The sequence below is a fragment of the Phalangium opilio genome, unplaced genomic scaffold (genome assembly GCF_054372755.1).
Source record: "Phalangium opilio isolate 3A_F unplaced genomic scaffold, DU_Popi_V2 ptg000106l_1, whole genome shotgun sequence".
Classification (NCBI taxonomy): domain Eukaryota; kingdom Metazoa; phylum Arthropoda; class Arachnida; order Opiliones; family Phalangiidae; genus Phalangium; species Phalangium opilio.
The window spans coordinates 655,307-675,183 of record NW_028324208.1 but is presented as its reverse complement, the minus strand read 5'-3'; the positions used below and the strand labels follow the sequence as shown (position 1 = coordinate 675,183).

Sequence of the window (19,877 nt, the reverse complement as noted above, 5' to 3'; positions counted from 1 at the left end):
TAAATCGTGACTAGACAAGTTTTGCATATAGAAAAATAAACCTAGACCTTGGAGAGATTTCTCATTCTATGAATATATACCTAATTAACTTTTTCCTTATTATCGAAAAAAATAGTTTCTTAACAATCTTGAAAGCTAGACACTATTAGAATTAACCTCCATAATTTACTATATAAGCCCCGTGTTTCAAGGTGAAAGTTATCAGTTGTTTAACTTCTGTTACTTAAAAAACAATCCCAACCAAGATGTCTTTCTCTACCGCTCCTCGATTACCCGCCCTGTCGTTTGTCAAAATTCATCCGGCAGCGCTTACTCCTCGTCGTGCCACTCCCCACTCGGCCGGACTGGACTTGTATTGTCCAGTAGATACCGTGATTGAACCGCATGGTGTCAAAATCTTGTCGACCGGGTTAGCCGTTATGCTACCGGCGAACAGCTACGGTCGCATTGTTGGCCGTAGTAGCTTAACGGTCCAAGGGCTGTTTGTCGCCGAAGGGACTATAGGTATGTTTATTACCTATTTTATAATGCCCAACAGTATAATATTTCTAAAGAATAACAATAGACGCCGACTATCGGGGCCCCCTGAAAGTGGTCATAGCCAACGTAGGGGAAACCCCCTACACTGTCCGGCGTGGCGATAGAGTTGCCCAATTAATAGTTACACCGGTGCTATTGTTAAGGCCGTTGGAAGCAGCGGTAAATAACTTTAGTTTTAATTTAGGATTCAGCGTGTAACACGTTTTATATATTGTTTCTAGAATCTAACCCCAACGCTTCGTGGGAGTGGGGGGTTTGGCTCGACTGGTGTCTAGTCATTTTTTAATGGGGGTGGGTTCTTTTGTAAATATCTTTGTTATTATTATACATGTCTTTTTGCTAGTTATTGTATATACTTTATGTTATTAAAAATTTTTATTTGTAAATCTGTATTTTCTTTTCAGACTTATAATTATAGGCTTATTGTACTAGCTATTTAAATATCATTTACTATTGGAACCCTCCCAATATGCTGTGCCGCATTTTCTTTTTTGTTTACGGGTTCATAGTTAACGTTTCATTAACTCTTTACGAAATCGAGCCCATTACTAGCAGGCCAGCGATGAATATAGTTTAAGTTTTGGTTTGAGTTAAGAAGATGACGTCATGGGGTTTGAAAATAGCCTGTAAGAGCTCGGGCCAGTCCGGACTTGTCTCAAAACCTTGGTTTGAAACCAATCTAGGGTTGGAAGTTTGGTTGGAGTTGGGTGGATGGCGGCCATCTTGGGGTGGCGGCCATCTTGGATCCATGCGTATCTGTATAGTCCCTACTACTCACTGGATTTTATCAAATTCTGAAATCAAGCAAAATCCTACGAAATCAAACGAAATCCTGTGAAATCAAATTGGTTTTCGAAATCCCGCACACTTTTCCAAAACGTCCGACCCGTCGGGTTTAGGTGTAGGGAAAGAGTAAAAAACCGTTTCCTTTCAGTTTTCTCTAAGAACCATAATTTACTATTAATAAAAAATAAAATAATGATAAATGTTCCGTTAAAGCACTAAAAAATTGCAGCGCGACGCATTAAGCCTTTACCAAAAATTAAAACAACTAGTGGGCGCGGCTAAGAATCTCCCAGAACGAATGAAAACGCGGGAAAGCACGGACGATAATCTGTAAGCGCGCGTCAATGGGAAAATGGGAAGTTGAAGACTTTCACCCCTATATCCTCCAAGTTACAAGTTTATAAGTGTTGTATTTGCAAATAATTAACAAAAAATTTAACATTTGGCAGCGCCTCCAGTCAAGATTAAAACCATAACGTTTCGAATTCTTCTTGGGACCTGGTTCTTGACATCGTCTATCCTCGTCGTGGCTTACTCTGGAAACCTGAAATCTGAGTATCTGTTGGGGAATGAAAAACGCATCGATACCATTAAAGATTTGCTTAACAGTAACATCACACCAATAGCTAGATGGATATCTCCGATAATGCAGGATATAATGGTAAGATCTACTACCAGGTGTTAAGTTCAAACTCCTAGGATTATTCGCAAATACTTTATTTCAAACTATTCGGATGACTTCTTTGGAATATTTCAAACCATTTTACATAACTTCTTTGGAATATTTCAAACTATTTGGATAACTTCTTTGGAATATTTCAAACTATTCGGATAACTTCTTTGGAATATTTCAAACTATTCGGATAACTTCTTTGGAATATTTCAAACTATTTCTAAAATTTTCTCTACTTAACAGATGTCCATTATTATCATTTTACCCGATAAGAATACGTTGTAACTTTTAATTCCCGACAGCCATTTTTCCGCTAAGCCTAATTAACCAACAAGCAAAATTTTTTTTTACCCAAGCCAATACGATATCAAAAAATCACTAACCCCTACACCGATAGTAAGAATTAAAAATCTCGGATGAAATGCCGCATGCATACGTGCATAATTTAGAAAACCAAAATTAGAAGTTTTAAAGCACTTTGATAGCCCGTGTCTCATTGTGGTGTCATATTGGTAATTAAATTTTTAGAATGTCAAGGATAATGACGATACGGAAATTCGAAGTCTAAATTATCGAATGACTGGCGGAGCGAGAGATACTCCAATCCACAAATTCGATGAATACAACGACAATTTGGTTACTCTGTTACTACATGGTAAAGCCGCTGCAATGGAAACTCCGAGGCATTTAATGGCTGCGTTAGATCTACTTAAACCTCGACTCTCGGAAAATGGAAAGGAATTGCACCAAGGAAAAGAGTCTTTAACGTGGCGCCCAACTACTTTATATTTCAACAAAAACTTGTCTTTTGATATACTTCAGAATGCCGATATGTTGTAAGTAATATAAAGTGTTGGCGAAAATCTTTCACCGTGGAAGCGGGTAATTACTAGTACCGTGAGTTCATAAGATATGTTCCGTAAGTTTGTCACTGGTTACTGAGAGCTTGTCATGAAGTGGCGAAGGTGAAACGTTATAGATTCTCGTAAAGCGATGCCAAGTGAGGCACTTTCAAAGGCTTAGCATAGACTATATTGGAAGATGAGCGGCAAATCCGCGTGTACTCAATTTTCGCTTCTCGTTCTCGAGCTGTAAGTCTCTACCACTTCGAAGTATAGGAAGTGTTATCTCTTATGAACACAGTCATTATAGGTTATTATCCTATTTAGTTTTATAACATATATTGAGTTTTAAACTTTAATTTACAACTTATGAAATTTTCCTTATATTTGAATGATCCTGGTTGCTTCGATCAGTTCAGAATTTGATAACAAAATTATAATTTTGAAGCAGTTTCTAACTTTAGACTGTTTCGAAGTTTGTAAATTTATAACGATATGCTGGAAAACACTCTTTCTATCGATGCAGAGCTAGCAGGGCATGAAATGAGATGCGTAATTATTTGAACAAAGCCTTTTGCAACAGCACGCATTTGAGCTCATTTTCAGCAATAACCCTTGTTCCATAAGTACGAAACTACCTAAGTACGAAACTACCTATACTTCGTAATGCTTGAGACCTACAGAGAGCTTGTTCGAGCACGACGGACTTCCATCTTCTTATTTAGTCTGCATTACTTGGCCTTTGACAGTGCCTCACGCCCTCACCAGGCGTCGCTTTATGAGAATCTATGATCTACGTCACTTCATGCCAAGCTCTCAATACCTGTGGCAAACTTATGGAATATATCTTATTAGCTTATGCCCTTATCTTTTTACATTGTCTATGAAAGAGCACTTTTTCTGTGCAAACTATTGCTCATTTCCATATTTATAATACAATGAATGTAACCAATGGCATAAGCCTATGCATTAAAGCTAGAGTTTCTGACATTTCATTTTCATATCAAATCCGATTTTTTTTATTATTTTTGAAATTTAGTTCGTTAATTCCATATAAAATTTAAAAATCTGTGGCCAAAAGGTATTTTTCCCCACCGTTTTTACCTGACATAACGTGTCAACCCTTAAAATATGTCGTTCGTTTTCAGAGTGGCCAGATACTGCGAAACCGGTCAAGGACATTTAGTTCAACGAGAGGAAAGTAAAAAGTACGCCCAGTATTTTAATAAAATGCAACCATTCGACCAATCGAACCAAGTCGTATCAGTGACTCAGTTGCTGGTCATTTTCAAGATATGGAGTTGGCTGATAGTAGTTTCGTGCGGCGTACAATTTCTTGAAATTCTCCTAAAATGTTGGCAAAACAATAATGTCGCTTAACCATAGCCTGTGCATAGATTGAGGGACTCAATTAATCGGAATTTCTTCGGAAATCCAAAACGAGACGGCTAATATACCCGAGAGAATTGTTTATGTTTTTCGCATTATATCGCGGAAAACGGAAAACTTTTCCTCTTTTTTTTGGCCAATTTCGCCTTGGCCTTTCCTATTAATCTAAATCAGTGTAAACTCACATCATATATTCTTGAACTGAATGTTTGCTTTGATCAAGGATTATTGCTTTAATCTATTATTAAAATTAAACTATGATTTTTAGGAACTAACCTCATTCTTGAATCTTGAATGTTCTTAACGACCGTTAACAATTCGAAACAGAACTATACAGCATGCTTTCGAGAACTATCTCTCTTTCGTCTATGCTTTCGCAAAAATAAGATAGGTGGCGCCATATCGGTATTTCTTTTCCGTTTGACGGGGGTGGTGGAATAAAGTATAAATGGAATCTATATCTATATAAATCAAAGTCCTGACTGACTGACTGACTGACTGACTGACAGACTGAGAGATAATCAACGCCCAGCCCAAACCGCTTGGCCTAGATGGCTGAAAATTTCCAGGAACGTTACTCTTAAGTAGTAGGCGCGTACTAAGAAAGATTTTTCCATTCCGCCGCCATCTTTTAAAATGGCGGCCGGAAATGTAAAAAACCTTCTTTATGCAATAACTTCCTCGCGTTTTAACCGATTTCACAAATATTTAGTACACGGCTTTCCTTTATCCTATAGACAGGCTTTATATATTTGTGGGTTAAATTTTTTGCCATCTTTTAAAATGGCGGCCGGAAATGTAAAAAAACCTTCTTTATGCAATAACGTCCTCGAGTTTCAACCAATTTCACAAATATTTAGTAAACGGCTTTCCTTTATCCTATAGACGGGCGTTATGTCCTTTTGGTTTAAATTTTTGCCATCTTTTAAAATGGCGGCCGGAAATTTTAAAAACCATCTCTATGGAAGAACGTCCACGCGTTTCAGCCGATTTCGCGAATATTTATTACACTGGTTCCCTATAACCTACAGACGGGCCTTATGCTTCTTTGGGTAGGTACTAAGAAATATTTTTCAAATCCACTTTCATCTTGAAAAATAGTGGTCACAAGTGTGCATAGCCTTGCCTCTACACAATAACAGTAGCGTTGCTTAGGTTTGAAAATGGAGGGGGGGGGCTTAATCTGGGTAAACTACTCGATAGTTCTTATAAGAAATTATTAACAAAATTTTGCGTAATTGGAATATCTGAAGACCTTTATAACTATCCGAAAATTTGTGTCAACGTGAAATTATTCCTATTTCAAAGATAAAAATTCTTCAAAAATTGTACTGTTTGATATTGAAATTCATCCCTACAAAGATGAAACTTAACGACGCCACTCCACAATAAGTTCCATAATCAACCTGCGTTTGAGACTTTTTTACGAATTATTAAAAAAAGCTTTCTTACATAAAGTTAAATATTGTGACGCTTTAATAAAAAAATTAAAACATATGTCTAAAAAATTAATACCCTGACTGACTCATAAACACCTAACGCAACACCGAACACCCCTTATACAATAGCTTCCATAACTAGCCTGCGTTTGAGACGCTTTTTTTACCGATATTTAAAAAAAAAATCTTCTTACATAAAGTTCAATATTGTGACGCTTTGAAAAAAATTAAAACGTAGGTCTAAAAAACTAATACCCTCACAATTTTACGGCTTTTACCGCGTTCGGTTCTATTCTTTTGACAGTTGCAAATAAATTTATTCAATAGAGTTCGAGTTGCTACTTATTCTTTTATTTTGAATACCTCAGTTAGTTAATTAACCTTTCGCCAAACAAAGTTTTCCGAATACCACGTGAAGTAAGGTGTATTTGAGAAAAGAAATGGAGTTTCTTAACGTTAATAGCGAGATGGTACCTCACACCATTGTTCCCATCGTTGGTGACGGTGCCTGCCTATTTCGGTCTCTCTCATATCTTATGTATGGCACACAGTCAAGGTCTACGGAGGTGCGTGAGCGCATTGTGAGGCACGTGGTCAATAACTGGGAGGAGTTTTCTATCATGTCCCACGACAACGACGGCAACAACTACAGTACCTTCTCTGAGTACTTCGAGGACATGTCACGAGCCTCAACTTATGCTGGTTTATGTGAGCTGAAGGCTGCTGGACAATTATTTAATTTCGTCTTTGAGGTGTTTCGCAATGGTGACCTCTATGAAAGCTTCGGATTTGAGGGTCATCCCGTGAGGAGGTTACGCTTTACGGAGAACCTTTCTAGCGGCCATTTTGATGCCTATTTGCCTTCTGAACCAGAAAAAACGACCAATTCACCATCGCTTTCTCAGGCTGAATACGCTTCAAATCTGTCAAAGCCATCATCACCATCGCTTTCTCAGGCTGAATACGCTTCAAATCTGTCAAAGCCATCATCACCATCGCTTTCTCAGGCTGAATACGCCTCCAATCTGTCAAAGCCATCATCACCATCGCTTTCTCAGGCTGAATACGCTTCAAATCTGTCAAACCCATCATCACCATCGCTTTCTCAGGCTGAATACGCGTCAAATCTGTCAAAGCCATCATCACCATCTATTCTCAAAAAGGCCCCTGCAAAACGTCGTGCGAGATACAACGACGATAAACGAAGAAAACAACTTAAAAATTCCGCCAATAAATACGCGCTGAAAAACCCCGACGCACACCGCGCTGCAGTTGCCAAAAAAGAAACCCCGAGGCGCATCGTGCTGCAGTAGCTAAGTATCAGAAAAGCAACCCCGACACACACCTTTCAGCCTTGGCCAAATGCCAGAAAACAAAACCGAACGCCCACCGTGAAGCGGTATCTATGTACCAAAAGAGAAATCCAGACGCCCACCGTGAAGCAGTATCTATGTACCAAAAGAGAAATCCAGACGCCCACCGTGCGGCAGTATCTAAATACCAAAAAAGAAATCCAGACGCCCACCATGCGGCAGTGGCTCAGTCGCAAAGAAGAAACCCCGACACCCACCGTGCTGCAGTGGCCAAGTATCAAAAAGAAAACCCCCAGGTTCACTCTGCATCTGTGGCCAAATATCAGGAATGTCACCCCGAAGTACACAGAACGGCAGAGTCTTGGTATGACGAAAAAACCCTGGAAATCGAGTAGAAAGGCGGGTACGTCCGTGGAAGGTCAAGACTCTCTCAGGCATGGCATATGATCCTGATCTAATTTATGAGGCTGATAGCATGGTAGCTCTGGGAACCATGTCCAAAAAGTGTCAGTACTGCAATGCCCTGATGTGGAAGGAAGAAGCCCCGGGAATGTGTTGCAGTGCTGGTAAGGTGCAGCTGCAACCCTTTGAAAATCTACCTGAGCCGCTCCATAGCTTGCTTATGAATATCCACCCGGATCACGCTCACTTCATGGCCCGTCTTCGGAAGTACAACGGCTGCTTCCAAATGACATCCTTTGGCGCCCGTACCGTTGTAAAAGACGGCTTCATGCCTACTTTCAAAGTTCAGGGACAAGTGTACCACTTGGCTGGAGGTCTGATACCAGCAAATCAACAAGAAGCAAAATTTCTCCAAATATATTTTGTGGGCGAGGACGAAAGGGAAGTGAACTTAAGGTGTAGCAACTATCCTGATGTTAAACCTGGACTGGTTAAGCAACTGCAGAAAATGCTTCATGATGTAAACGGATACATAAAGGACCTGAAAATCGCAATGGACAAGGTGTCCGAAACCTGCCAGAATTTTCAAGTCATTATAAATGCAGAAAGAAAACCAGTTGAGGCACATAAAGGGCGTTTCAACGCGCCTACAGCTAATGAGGTGGCTCTGGTCATGGTTGGTCAGCAATTTAACCAAAGAGACATCGTACTGCAGAGCCATGACAATACACTGCAGCGTATCAGCGAGATCCACCGGTCATACGACGCGCTACAGTACCCGCTCCTGTTCTGCCGTGGCGAGGATGGGTACTCGATTTCCATTTTTCAGCACGACCCCGTTACCAAGTTGCCCTTGAAGAAGACAGTCTCCGCAGCGAGCTTCTATTCTTACCGGATTATGATCAGGGAAGGGCAGGCCAATCACTTGATTTTATTTCGATCACTCTTTAGTCAATTTGTGGTTGACATGTATGCCAAAATTGAAACAGAGAGGTTAAACTACATAAGGAATAACCAGGCGCAGCTGAGGGCAGACAGTTATATTCATCTCAGGGATGCCGTGGGACGGCAGGATTCAGATCCTGGTCAGCTGGGTCAGATGGTGGTGCTCCCTTCATCCTTCACTGGGGGACCACGATACATGCATGAACGAACTCAAGACGCCATGACATACGTTCGCCACTACGGCCGTCCTGATCTCTTTATCACTTTCACGTGTAATCCCAAGTGGAAAGATATCACCGATGCACTGTTGCCTGGGCAAAAGCCTCACGACCGCCACGACATCATAGCGAGGGTGTTCCATCTTAAGGTGAAAAAAATGATGTCTCTCTTAGACAAGGGCAGTCTATTTGGGACGGTAACGTGCTTTATGTACTCTGTGGAGTGGCAAAAGCGGGGTCTGCCACACATCCACATCTTACTGTGGTTAGAGCAGCGCATCTCTCCTGACATGATTGACAAAGTCATCTGTGCCGAAATACCTCATCCTAAACAAGACCCTATCCTTCATGACATCATCAAGGCCAACATGATTCACGGTCCCTGTGGAGCCTTCAATTTGAATTCGCCCTGTATGAAAGGAAAAACCTGCAGCAAGAGGTACCCCCGACAACTTCTGAAGGACACCCAGACATTTGACGATGGATACCCGCAATACAGGAGGAGATCTGCTGATGATGGTGGCTTCTCGATAAATGTTAATGGAATCGAGCTAGACAACCGCTGGGTGGTGCCCTATAACCCTGTATTGTTACGTACGTTCAATGCTCACATCAATGTCGAGTTTTGCAACTCTGTCAAGAGCATCAAATATATTTGTAAGTACATAAACAAGGGCAGTGATCAGGCTGCATTTGCAATAGAAAATGCAAGGGATGAGGTGAAATTATATGAGAGCGGTAGGTACATCAGCAGCTCTGAGGCTGTTTGGAGGATTTTGGGGTTCCCCATACATGAAAGGTATCCAACTGTGTTACATCTGGCTCTTCACCTTGAGAATGGTCAGCGAGTGTACTTCACCGACAACAACCTTGCCGATAGAATCAGAAATCCTCCTCAGACAACACTTTTGGCATTCTTCGGCCTGTGCAAAATTGACGCTTTTGCAAAAACACTCCTATACTCAGAGGTTGCTTCTTACTTTGTCTACAAAAACAACAAGTTCTCAAGAAGGAAGCGAGGGAAGAATGTCGTCGGCTGGCCAGGAGTGAAGAAGGATCGCGCACTGGGAAGGGTGTACACTGTTTACCCGAACAACACCGAATGCTATCACCTCCGACTACTGCTACATGAGGTGCGTGGCCCGACGTCTTTCTCGGACCTCAAGACCGTGAACGGTATCATCCATTCCACATTCCAAAGTGCATGTAACGCACTTGGCTTATTGGATGATGGAAAACACTGGGACACTACTTTGGAGGAAGCTGCCTTGTGTCAGTCTCCCTTGAAACTGCGAGAACTCTTCACTGTAATGTTGGTGTTCTGTCAACTCCCCGATTCTCAAAGTCTTTGGAACAAGTACAAAGATTATCTCTCAGAAGATATTATTCGGCAAGTGGAGAGGAATTTGCAAGGCAACGCGCAGCACGTTATGGGCGAAGTATACAACCGATGCTTGGTGCAGATTGAAGACGCAGTATTGGCTTTGGGAGGAAAAGATTTAGCACAGTATGGTTTGGCTCGACCGACAAGATCTGGAGAAGTCTTTGGGAACAGGGATTATCTGAGGGAGACGAGCTATGACGTGAACGCTTTGAAACAAGAAGTGCTGAAGAACGAGCCTTTATTGACCCATGAGCAGCGGGCTCTATATTTGAAAATAATAGCATGCGTTGAGACAGGCGATGGGCAGGTCTTTTTCCTCGATGCTCCTGGTGGTACCGGTAAGACATTCGTCATTACCTTGCTCTTAGCTAAGATTCGAAGTGATCGTGGCATTGCTTTGGCTGTCGCTTCCTCTGGCATCGCCGCTACGCTTTTAGAAGGCGGTAAAACGGCTCACGCTGCGTTTAAGCTGCCACTCAATCTCATTTATGCTGAAACTCCCATGTGCAATATCACAAAGCAAAGCACCACCGCCCAAGTATTGCGAGACTGCAAGCTCATAGTATGGGACGAAAGTACTATGGCGCACAAAGGAGGTTTTGAGGCTCTTAGCAGAACCCTCAAAGACATCAGGGCCAACGACGGTTTGATGGGAGGTGTCACTGTGTTGTTGGCAGGAGACTTTCGCCAAACTCTGCCGGTAGTGCCAAGAGGAACTCGAGCTGACGAGGTTAAGGCGTGCCTCAAAGCGTCGTATCTTTGGCCTCTGATTTGTAAAGTGTCTCTCAGGAAGAATATGAGGGTCCATTTGAGGGGTGATCCCTCTGCTGAGCTATTCTCTGAACTTTTACTCGAAATAGGAGACGGAAACTATCCCGAGTCCGAAGGGAAGATGACAATACCTACAAGCCTGGGATCAGTAGTGAAAACCCTTACAGACCTCACTGCCAAAATTTATCCTGACATAACTAATATCCATGACAAGTCCATGGAATGGCTGTGTGAGCGTGCCATATTGACGCCCAAAAATGACAACGCTGCCACCATTAACGACGTCTTACTTAAGTCTTTCGAAGGAACAGAGATAGAGTACAGATCTATTGACTCGGTATTGCGAACAGATGATGCCGTCTATTATCCAGCGGAGTTCCTGAACACCCTGAACCCTCCTGGCCTCCCTTCCCACAAGCTTCTTTTAAAAGTAGGCGCTCCAGTGATGTTGTTGCGGAATCTTAACCCACCAAAACTTTGCAATGGCACAAGGCTGCAAGTAAAAGCCCTCCATAGAAACGTCATCGAGGCCACAGTGTTCACTGGCTGTGCCCGGGGAGAGTCAGTATTCATACCGCGAATACCTCTCATACCATCCGAGTACCCCTTCGAATTCAAAAGGCTACAGTTCCCAATAAAGGTTTGCTTTGCAATGACAATTAACAAGTCTCAAGGGCAGACGTTGAAGCTGGCAGGGATTGACTTAAGAGAAGACTGCTTTTCACATGGGCAGTTTTATGTGGCCTGCTCCAGGGTGAGCTCGCCCACCAGTCTGGTAATCCTTGCACCGGAGGGAACAACGAAAAATGTTGTTTACAAAGAAGTTTTGTAAAAGGTAGTGGATTTAGGTCTGACCCTTTTCGAAGCTTTGTACCAAAAATTGTCATAATAAAAAACGTTTTTATTTGGAAATATTTGTATTGAAATTCCGCAATATTAAAATACTATTAACTACAGATTTGATAGTGGGTATGTAATTGCATAAACATGTGCAAAGTCGCTGGCTAAAGCTTTTTGTTACAAAATCATATTAAACTTTAAAAAAAAACCTTACCCCGGGCAACGCCGGGCACTTAGCTAGTAAAGTATAATAGGAATAAGGCATAATAACGAACTGGAATATGTATAACGTCGTATTTGAAAACTAGAATAGAATAAGGTATAACTATCCTAATATATAATGGGGAAAGGGACAAAATGATAAAATGTCATTCCTGGACTCAAGTATAATGACCCAGAAGCCAATATTGGAATAGAGTATAACCGCAAAATTCTATACCGGAATAATTAATTACCGCGCCTCTGCAGGAGAGTTTTTGTCTGGTGTAGTTTGCTGTTTGCGAGGCCATATAGAGTGTCCATGTACCGTAGACAAATGAGTAAATATCGGGCAAATGTAATTAGAGGCTTCAATATTCCTACCTTTGAAGACAAAGCATACAAGATGCGCATTTCGGCAAGGTTCAAGAAGTGACCAACTTAGACTGATGAGGACATAATTAGTTCAAGTTCGATTTTTACCTCTCCGAGTGACGATGACGTCACGCAGAGTTATTACACTGCGTTTGCATTACTATACTTATGAGGACCGCGAGGAGAAAACACACCAATCCTGTGGGGACCGTAGTCACTTATGGGGACGCACACCCCGGTCCCCATTAAACCAAAAAAAAACATATGCTCAAATTAATTCTTTTTTGATTTCAATTGCTTAAAATTAGTTTTTAAGGTGGTCCCCACAAAGACGGCAAATTACACATTGCCGACTTTGTGTAACACACGGACTGATAATAGCGCCCCCTTATCGGTCCTCGCAAAAACTAGAAAGCACACACTACTACTTCCGGTATGAGTGAAGTTCCCATCATATTATTAACTCATGATCTAGTAGATTTCCTAAACCAGATTTTCCCAATTCCCAGTTCAAATTTCATGATAAAAGAGGACTTCACTCGCTCTCTAAAAATCACTTTCAAACTAATATAATTTTCATTCTCTGAGTGAGAGTGAGAGTGAGTGAAGTTCTCGAATTTTTTATATTTAAAAGTCCTTAAGAGTGATTTCGTCTCGACTCATGAAAGTCACTCCCGACAATAGAAAAAGGCATTGGTGAAACAAACCTTATCACTCTTTTGGAAAAACATTACTTCGCGAGAGTGAGATATTGTAATTCGCGTGTATGAAACTCTTAAGCCACGAGTGCTAACAAGTCACTCATTCTTGTCTCACTCTTTCGGTGCGAGAGACTTCTTTAAGAGAGACGAAAAATCTTTCGCAATGCGAGTGACATTCGCGATTTGCCCACCACTGCCCTATAGTGATTATAGATTTTGCAGTGGAAACCTGCAACTATAATTCGGTTTGCCTCCATATTCGAATTAGTATCTATACGCGAGTATTCCCCAGTAAATGTTTCTTCGACTCATTTCGACTTACCGCTCTCCTTACTGCCTCACTTTCATTCATTTCTATTTGCCTTTGATAAGTCATAATAATATGCTAATTTACCGGAATTGTGATTATTTTCAGACGCCCAAATTTATTACGCCCTCTATCCATCATTTATAAAATCAATGCAATCTTTTTACGAACAAATATTTATTAAGCTTGGAAAAACACCTTTGATGGCAAGATTACCCGTCAAAGTAAGCAAATCATATCAGAGAAAAACGTGTATGGCAAGTGAACGGTATTCTGCAGCAGTGCTGTAGTATGCCAAATAGTTCAATAAATTTCTCGTTGGCCTAATTTGGTTTTATATTTCTGTCCTCTAAATAATTTATGGTCCACTTCTTATTCGTCAGTAACTCTTATCAGTATAAAGAAAACGCTAATTTATAAAAGTGGCTATTACATATAAGCTGCAACTAGTATTGTCCATGTATCTTGCCGTGTACGAATGCGTTCAAAATGTGATTTATTTGGTTATCAAGGGAAAAAATAAAATCTCATTTTTTCATTTTCAGTTTCCAGAGTTAATTCTTGACAAATCCGACAAAGGTGTAATGGAATATCCAATACCCGGTATCATTTTAATGAGCTTGCACTTTGTGGCCGCTGGCTCGACCATAATTATCGTTACCGATAGCCAGAGAAACGGTTTGGAAGAAAGGCTGTGGACGTCTGCCGCAGGATGGAGTGAAATGCTTTTGTCATACATAATTTCCGAATTTATCTTCATTGTCGCCCAAGCTGTGCTACTCCTAGTATATGTTTTCTACATTTACCAAATAACATTACGTGGATCCATATTCCTGATTCTATTCTTAAATCTGGCTGAAAGCTGCACGGGAATGGGATTAGGTAAGTATAAAAGTACCAATACCCAGCTTAATTTGATAAAACATAATTCATAATTGAACCAATCAGTGATAGAGTTCTATCATGGATGTCTAGCAATAGCCATAATAAGCAGCTAGATTCAGGAAAATGCAATGAAATTTACTGCCTACTTTCAAAGGGAAATACCAAGAAGCGATATCTAGTTTACTAGAGAGAAGGTATAAGCTCTAGCTTTATCTCCAGGTATGGAGTTAATCCCCGCCTCTAAATTACAACCAGCATCTCATTGGTTCTTGAAAACTCACGTCAGCGCGATGCATATGACAAAAATGACGTATTTTCCGACTGAGGAGAGGTGAAATAACCCAGCCTCCTTTTACGTCCCCCCTTGTATTTTGAAAGGGGACTGGGACTATGGCGCGCGAATACTTAGGCATCTTATATCTTCTCCCTAGTAAACTAGATATCGCTTCTTGGTAATACCATAAATCGCGTATTAATATGGTACGCTGGCAAACCCATTTACATGTGCTGTAGGTCTGCAGCAGAAAATCCATACACAGCAAAAACCAAATAATTCTAGTAAGAACGATTTCCGTCGGCGAGATAAAATTTTCTTATAAGATAGAGGACTCACTAGTCGTAAACATCATTCTTGGCCCCGAATAATCTGACTTTCTGCTTTTTTCCATTTGCCTTAAGAAATTATGGTCTCTTACAGTGTTCGTGTAACATTTCTGCTCTTTATGTGTTTTGACAGGATTTTTCTTGTGTTCATTACTTCCTCGGGAGAACGCAGCTGCCGGTATAACCTTTGTTTTTTCACTGCAGTTGATTCACTGTTTTTCAAATGGTAGCTTCAATTTACTTTATTCATTTACATTTACTTAAAATAATTTCATGATTTTTCCCCCAGGTGTTATTTGGCCATTGGAAGGTATGTCAATACCATTAAGAACTGCTGCGAAGCTTTTACCTCTATCAATGCCAATAGAAGCTTTCAAAGCTATCATGTACCGTGGTTTTGACTTTCAAAATCTAACAGTCATTTTGGGTTTTGTGTCAACTGGTGCGTGGTTCATAATTTATTTCGGACTGAGTTTAATAATTTTCAAATACCGAAAATAATAACCATTTTTTAAATATATTTTCAAAATACTTAACGAAGTTTCATATTTTCATAAAAGAATAACTGTTCAAAAACATTATGGACATACGTGAAAGCTAACAATACACTTTTGCAACGTTATTCCAAATTCTTTCGTCTATGCTACTGACATTGTCATATTAGTGAGTCTTGCTGAATATTTCGCGTGATAAATACTTAATTGAATTGATTTCTTTCAGTAAAAAGTTTAAAAACATTTTACATAACGAGACCGTAGGAACTTTGTAAATTTATTTTGAATCAAATTTTCTCGCATTTTTTGAGAAAAGTCTGATTTGGATATCTAAAGTTTTTTTGGGATCGCATTAGATGTTCAGCATATATTTTGTTGTGGTTATTCATGTATTCTAATGTATCAGCATTTTGGAACAATGACACACTTAAAAAATAATAATTTAAAAAATAAATAGAGATAGTGTTAGAACAGAGCTACCATATATTTTACATCTTAAAATTCCCTGACTTTTTTAGGTTTTCCCTGACAGCCAAGTCATTTTAACTCGCTAATTTTCCCACTTTAATTTATAGAAACTATGGATTTTGTTTACAAATTACTTAAAACGTGAACTATACTCAGAATTGCGAACAACTATAGAAAAATTACAAATTAACATGAAATTTTACAAATTCCCTTGAATTTCATAACAATTTAACAATTCCCTTGAATTTCATGACAATTTAACAATTCCCTTGAATTTCATGACAATTTAACAATTCCCTGAATTTCATGACAATTTATCAATTCCCTGAATTTCATGACAATTTAACAATTCCCCGAATTTCATGACAATTTAACAATTCCCCGAATTTCATGACAATTTAACAATTCCCTGAAATTCATGACAATTTAACAATTCCCTGAATTTCATGACAATTTAACAATTCCCTGAATTTCATGACAATTTAACAATTCCCTGAAAATTAACACCAATTTTAAAAATCCGTGCCTTTTTTAGAATTTCTGGGATTAGCAAATAGAAACCCTGTAAACCCTTAGCCTGTAATTTATGATAATTATTTGGCAAGAGCAAGGGACATAATTCCTCATTATCTATCCAAAGTCCGATAAAACCGTTCTAGACACTTGACTGCCATACAAAGGACATCCTTTTGAACACGTACATACCTAATTAATTGCGTGTTATAAAGAAAAATTAAATTAACGGTAATTTAGTAATTTCACAACAAATTAAAAATTAAGTTTAACAACACCCAACACTAATGATGTAATTTCATAAAATATAATATTAATGGTGACTCTTTCTTCAAGGACTTGGTAATAAATTAAATAAAAGAATCTCGATAAACATTGATAATGCGGACACCCCGAATCCATACAACAAGATTTTGAAAGCCGGGAAAATGTAGACCATCTTCAGTTCTTCAGCAATTTCGACTGGCGATTCCAGTAACATATATTTCTTGTAAATCATGCTGTCACGATTGACCAACAAGCCATATTGATCAGTTTCGACGAATCTTACCACCCTGAAATATTTTAGGAATAAATATGTATATTTTCCATTTTTTTCTTTTTTCAACTCACAAGTAATCAATTTGCTGTCGAATCTCAGCAGGTAGACGCTTGTTGAAATTCATGTAAAGATAACGTGGGAAATATTGCTCTTTCGATATATAGACCGATCTTTTCAGCTTTTTCAAAACCGGATCTAGGAATAGTATCATGCTATGGTAGTTGTGTATTCCTTCAAACAAAACACATTTTTTCTTTTGCGACAAGCAGGTAACCATTTCCTTTAAATTTTTGTAATACACTCCTCTGTCGTCCATAATCTCTTTCAAAAGTTTGTAGTAATGAGGAGCGCTACCGGATCGCTAAGCAACAGAAATATTTGAACATATGTTAGTTCAAACCCTTTGAAATAATCCATGTAATATAAATATGGCTGCGCGTATTCTAAGGTGGTTAGTAACGAACACGCCATTAAACCGCAATATAGCAAGTCCAACTTAAATTAACCAGTATATGTTTCCAAAATCGCGTCCTAATTATTAGCACAAATTCAGTCGAAAATCTCAAAAATAGTAAATTTTTAAACACAATTATAAAAACCCAAAATTCATTTTATTTTTCGTATCAAAAATTATTCGAGATATTAAAATCTTTTAAACAGAAAATTTACTGACCACCTCTAATTTTACGATCGATGTCATATCAATATTCTCAAAATAACTATAGTAGGCATAATAATCAAAGGCAAACAGAAATAACAGAAACTAAGGCAGTAAGAAGAGTGCAGGTTAAGTTAATTTGATTCACGTTCTCCTGAGCCAACAAAAAAATTACTGTTGCTCCCCGGTGTACAATAAACGAGTGAAACCACCCAGGTAGCAATTCACCATGTAAATTACGTGTATTTTGAGTGTTCTTAGTGTATATAACGTGTTTGGGTTTTTCATAAGTGTAAAACACGTGGAGTATACGTTGAATATATCACGTTAATAGAGCTGATGATTTAGGGCGTGTAAAACACGTGGAGTATAGGTAGATAATATCACGTTAATTGTGGTGTTGATTTAGGGAGTGTAAAACTCGTGGGGAATAGGTTGAAACTATCACGTTAATTGTGGAGTATATTTAGACGTGTAAAACACGTGGAGTTTTGGTTGAACACATCACGTTAATTTGGTGGCGATTTAAAGCGTGTATAACACGTGGAGTATAGGTTGAAAATATCACGTTAATAGAGCTGATGATTTAGGACGTGTAAAACAAGTGGAGTATAGGTGGATAATATCACGTTATTTGTGGTGTTCATTTAGGGAGTGTAAAACACGTGGGGAATAGGTTGAAACTAACACGTCAATTGTGGAGTATATTTAGACGTGTAAAGCATGTGGAGTTTTGGTTGAACACATCACGTTAATTTGGTGGGGATTTAAAGCGTTTAATACACGTGGAAAATTGGTGGAAAATATCACACTAAGTTTGGTGGTGATTTAGGCCGTGTAATACACGTGAACATGAAGTTGAATTTAGCAGTTACTTAATATGCCTAAATCACGTGACAATGAGGTTGAAAAGAACAAGATATTTGTACTTGTGGTTGGAGTTGATTCTAACAAAGTAGTTGAAATATATACTATTTCTAATATATGAAATTATTTGTTAATTTATAGTATCACAATGTATTTAAATTTAAACTTATAGTAAATCAAATTTCAACACATACAATTGTTTTAATATAATTTTTAGAAAGGCAAGCACAGGTGATATGTATGGGTACAAATAAATAAGTGATTATTGTATAGACTTCATCGTTGTTAAGACCGACCGTCATTCACAGCAAATTGTTGAAGACCACATTTTCTTTCTCCAATATGACAATGACACCTACCATCTAGTACCGTTTTCTATTGACATTTTCCCTGGAGTAATATTTAAGGATTAAAAATTAACGTTGCCTTCTAAGTGCTTTAAAATTCAGCTACGTCTCCTTCAGTATAGTGCTCCTAAAAAATAGGTAGGGTGTTCGGCCGTTCGCTTTTTTAAATCTTTCATTTTAAATCGAGGTCTAAAAAAATTAGACTTCCTTATCTATCACAATGTTTTAACCATTTGGTTTTCGGTCGGCTAGCTGGAGGTTAGTTTCCAGCTTTGCGTTTAAAATTTAACCTGGACATATTTTGGATTTCAACATATAACATCAAGTTAAATGATCATGTGCCATTCATTTTCACCCATTTAAAGTTTATCTTATGACATTTATTAGTAACATCAACGTGATCTTCACTGTTGGTTAACGTGAATAAGACGGTGCTTAGAGGTGACATGGTATGGGTATTTTACACGTTCATAAATACGTTTACCGTACACCGCTTTTATACGTGTTAATCAGGGGTTTTGGGTACCCGAGAAATGTTGGGTACACCTGCTACCCACGTAAATTGCACGCTACGAACATTTAATTAAATTACATTCTTTTCACGTGAATTCTGAGTGCAAATATTGTTTACATATTTAATAAAAACAACGTGTACTTCACTGTTGGTTAACGTGAATAAGGCGGTGTTTAGAGGTGACATGGTATGGGTGTTTTACACGTTCATAATTAGGTTTACCGTACACCGCTTTTATACGTGTTAATCACGGGTTTTGGGTACCCGAGAAATGTTGGGTACCTCTGCTACCCACGTAAATTGCACGTTACGAACATTTAATTACCTCTACATTATTTTCACGTGAATTTTGAGTGCAAATATTGTTTACATATTTAATAAAAACAGCGTGATCTTCACTATTTGTTAACGTGAATAAGACGGTGTTTAGAGGTGACATGGTATGAGTGTTTTACACGTTGATCATTAGGTTTACCGTACACCGCTTTTAGACGTGTAAATCACGGATTTTGGCTACCTGGGCAAGTATAAAGACTAGCAGGAGTATACTCAGAAAAAGAGGTATATTTAGCATTTCTGCACTTCGAAACCAGTGATCATTAAGAACCCAAGGGAAAAATATAGATAAATTATGTCCTAATTGCTCGAACAAAGAAGCTACAATGCAGTCTTAAACCTCATACTGAGCACTACGGAATCCTTTCATACACCCCAGTGACCCCAGCGTCTCACTCAGTTCTATTTGCCTTCGATATAATGTTACCATTAGTTCTTCTTGAATGCCATTCCTAAAAAATATATAGGGAATTGTATCTTTTCTCTCGGCGAGATCTTCTACCCTGTCGATCGTGTCCCGCTTCGAAA

The 19,877-nt window shown here is 38.9% G+C and overlaps 2 protein-coding genes across 2 annotated transcripts; both read left to right on the top strand.

The window, feature by feature from the left end:
* Positions 1-7,418: 7,418 nt before the first annotated feature.
* LOC149623847 (uncharacterized) lies at positions 7,419-11,534 on the top strand. The gene has a single exon (XM_089852202.1). It carries the CDS (start codon positions 7,419-7,421, stop codon positions 11,532-11,534), a length of 4,116 nt encoding a protein of 1,371 aa, XP_089708328.1.
* A 373-nt stretch (positions 11,535-11,907) lies between these two features.
* On the top strand, positions 11,908-15,112 carry LOC149623846 (uncharacterized). The gene is made up of 5 exons (XM_089852201.1): positions 11,908-11,926; positions 13,232-13,347; positions 13,669-14,005; positions 14,745-14,837; positions 14,901-15,112. The coding sequence occupies exons 1-5, from the start codon at positions 11,908-11,910 to the stop codon at positions 15,110-15,112; spliced, it is 777 nt and encodes a 258-aa protein (XP_089708327.1).
* The last annotated feature ends 4,765 nt before the right edge of the window (positions 15,113-19,877 follow it).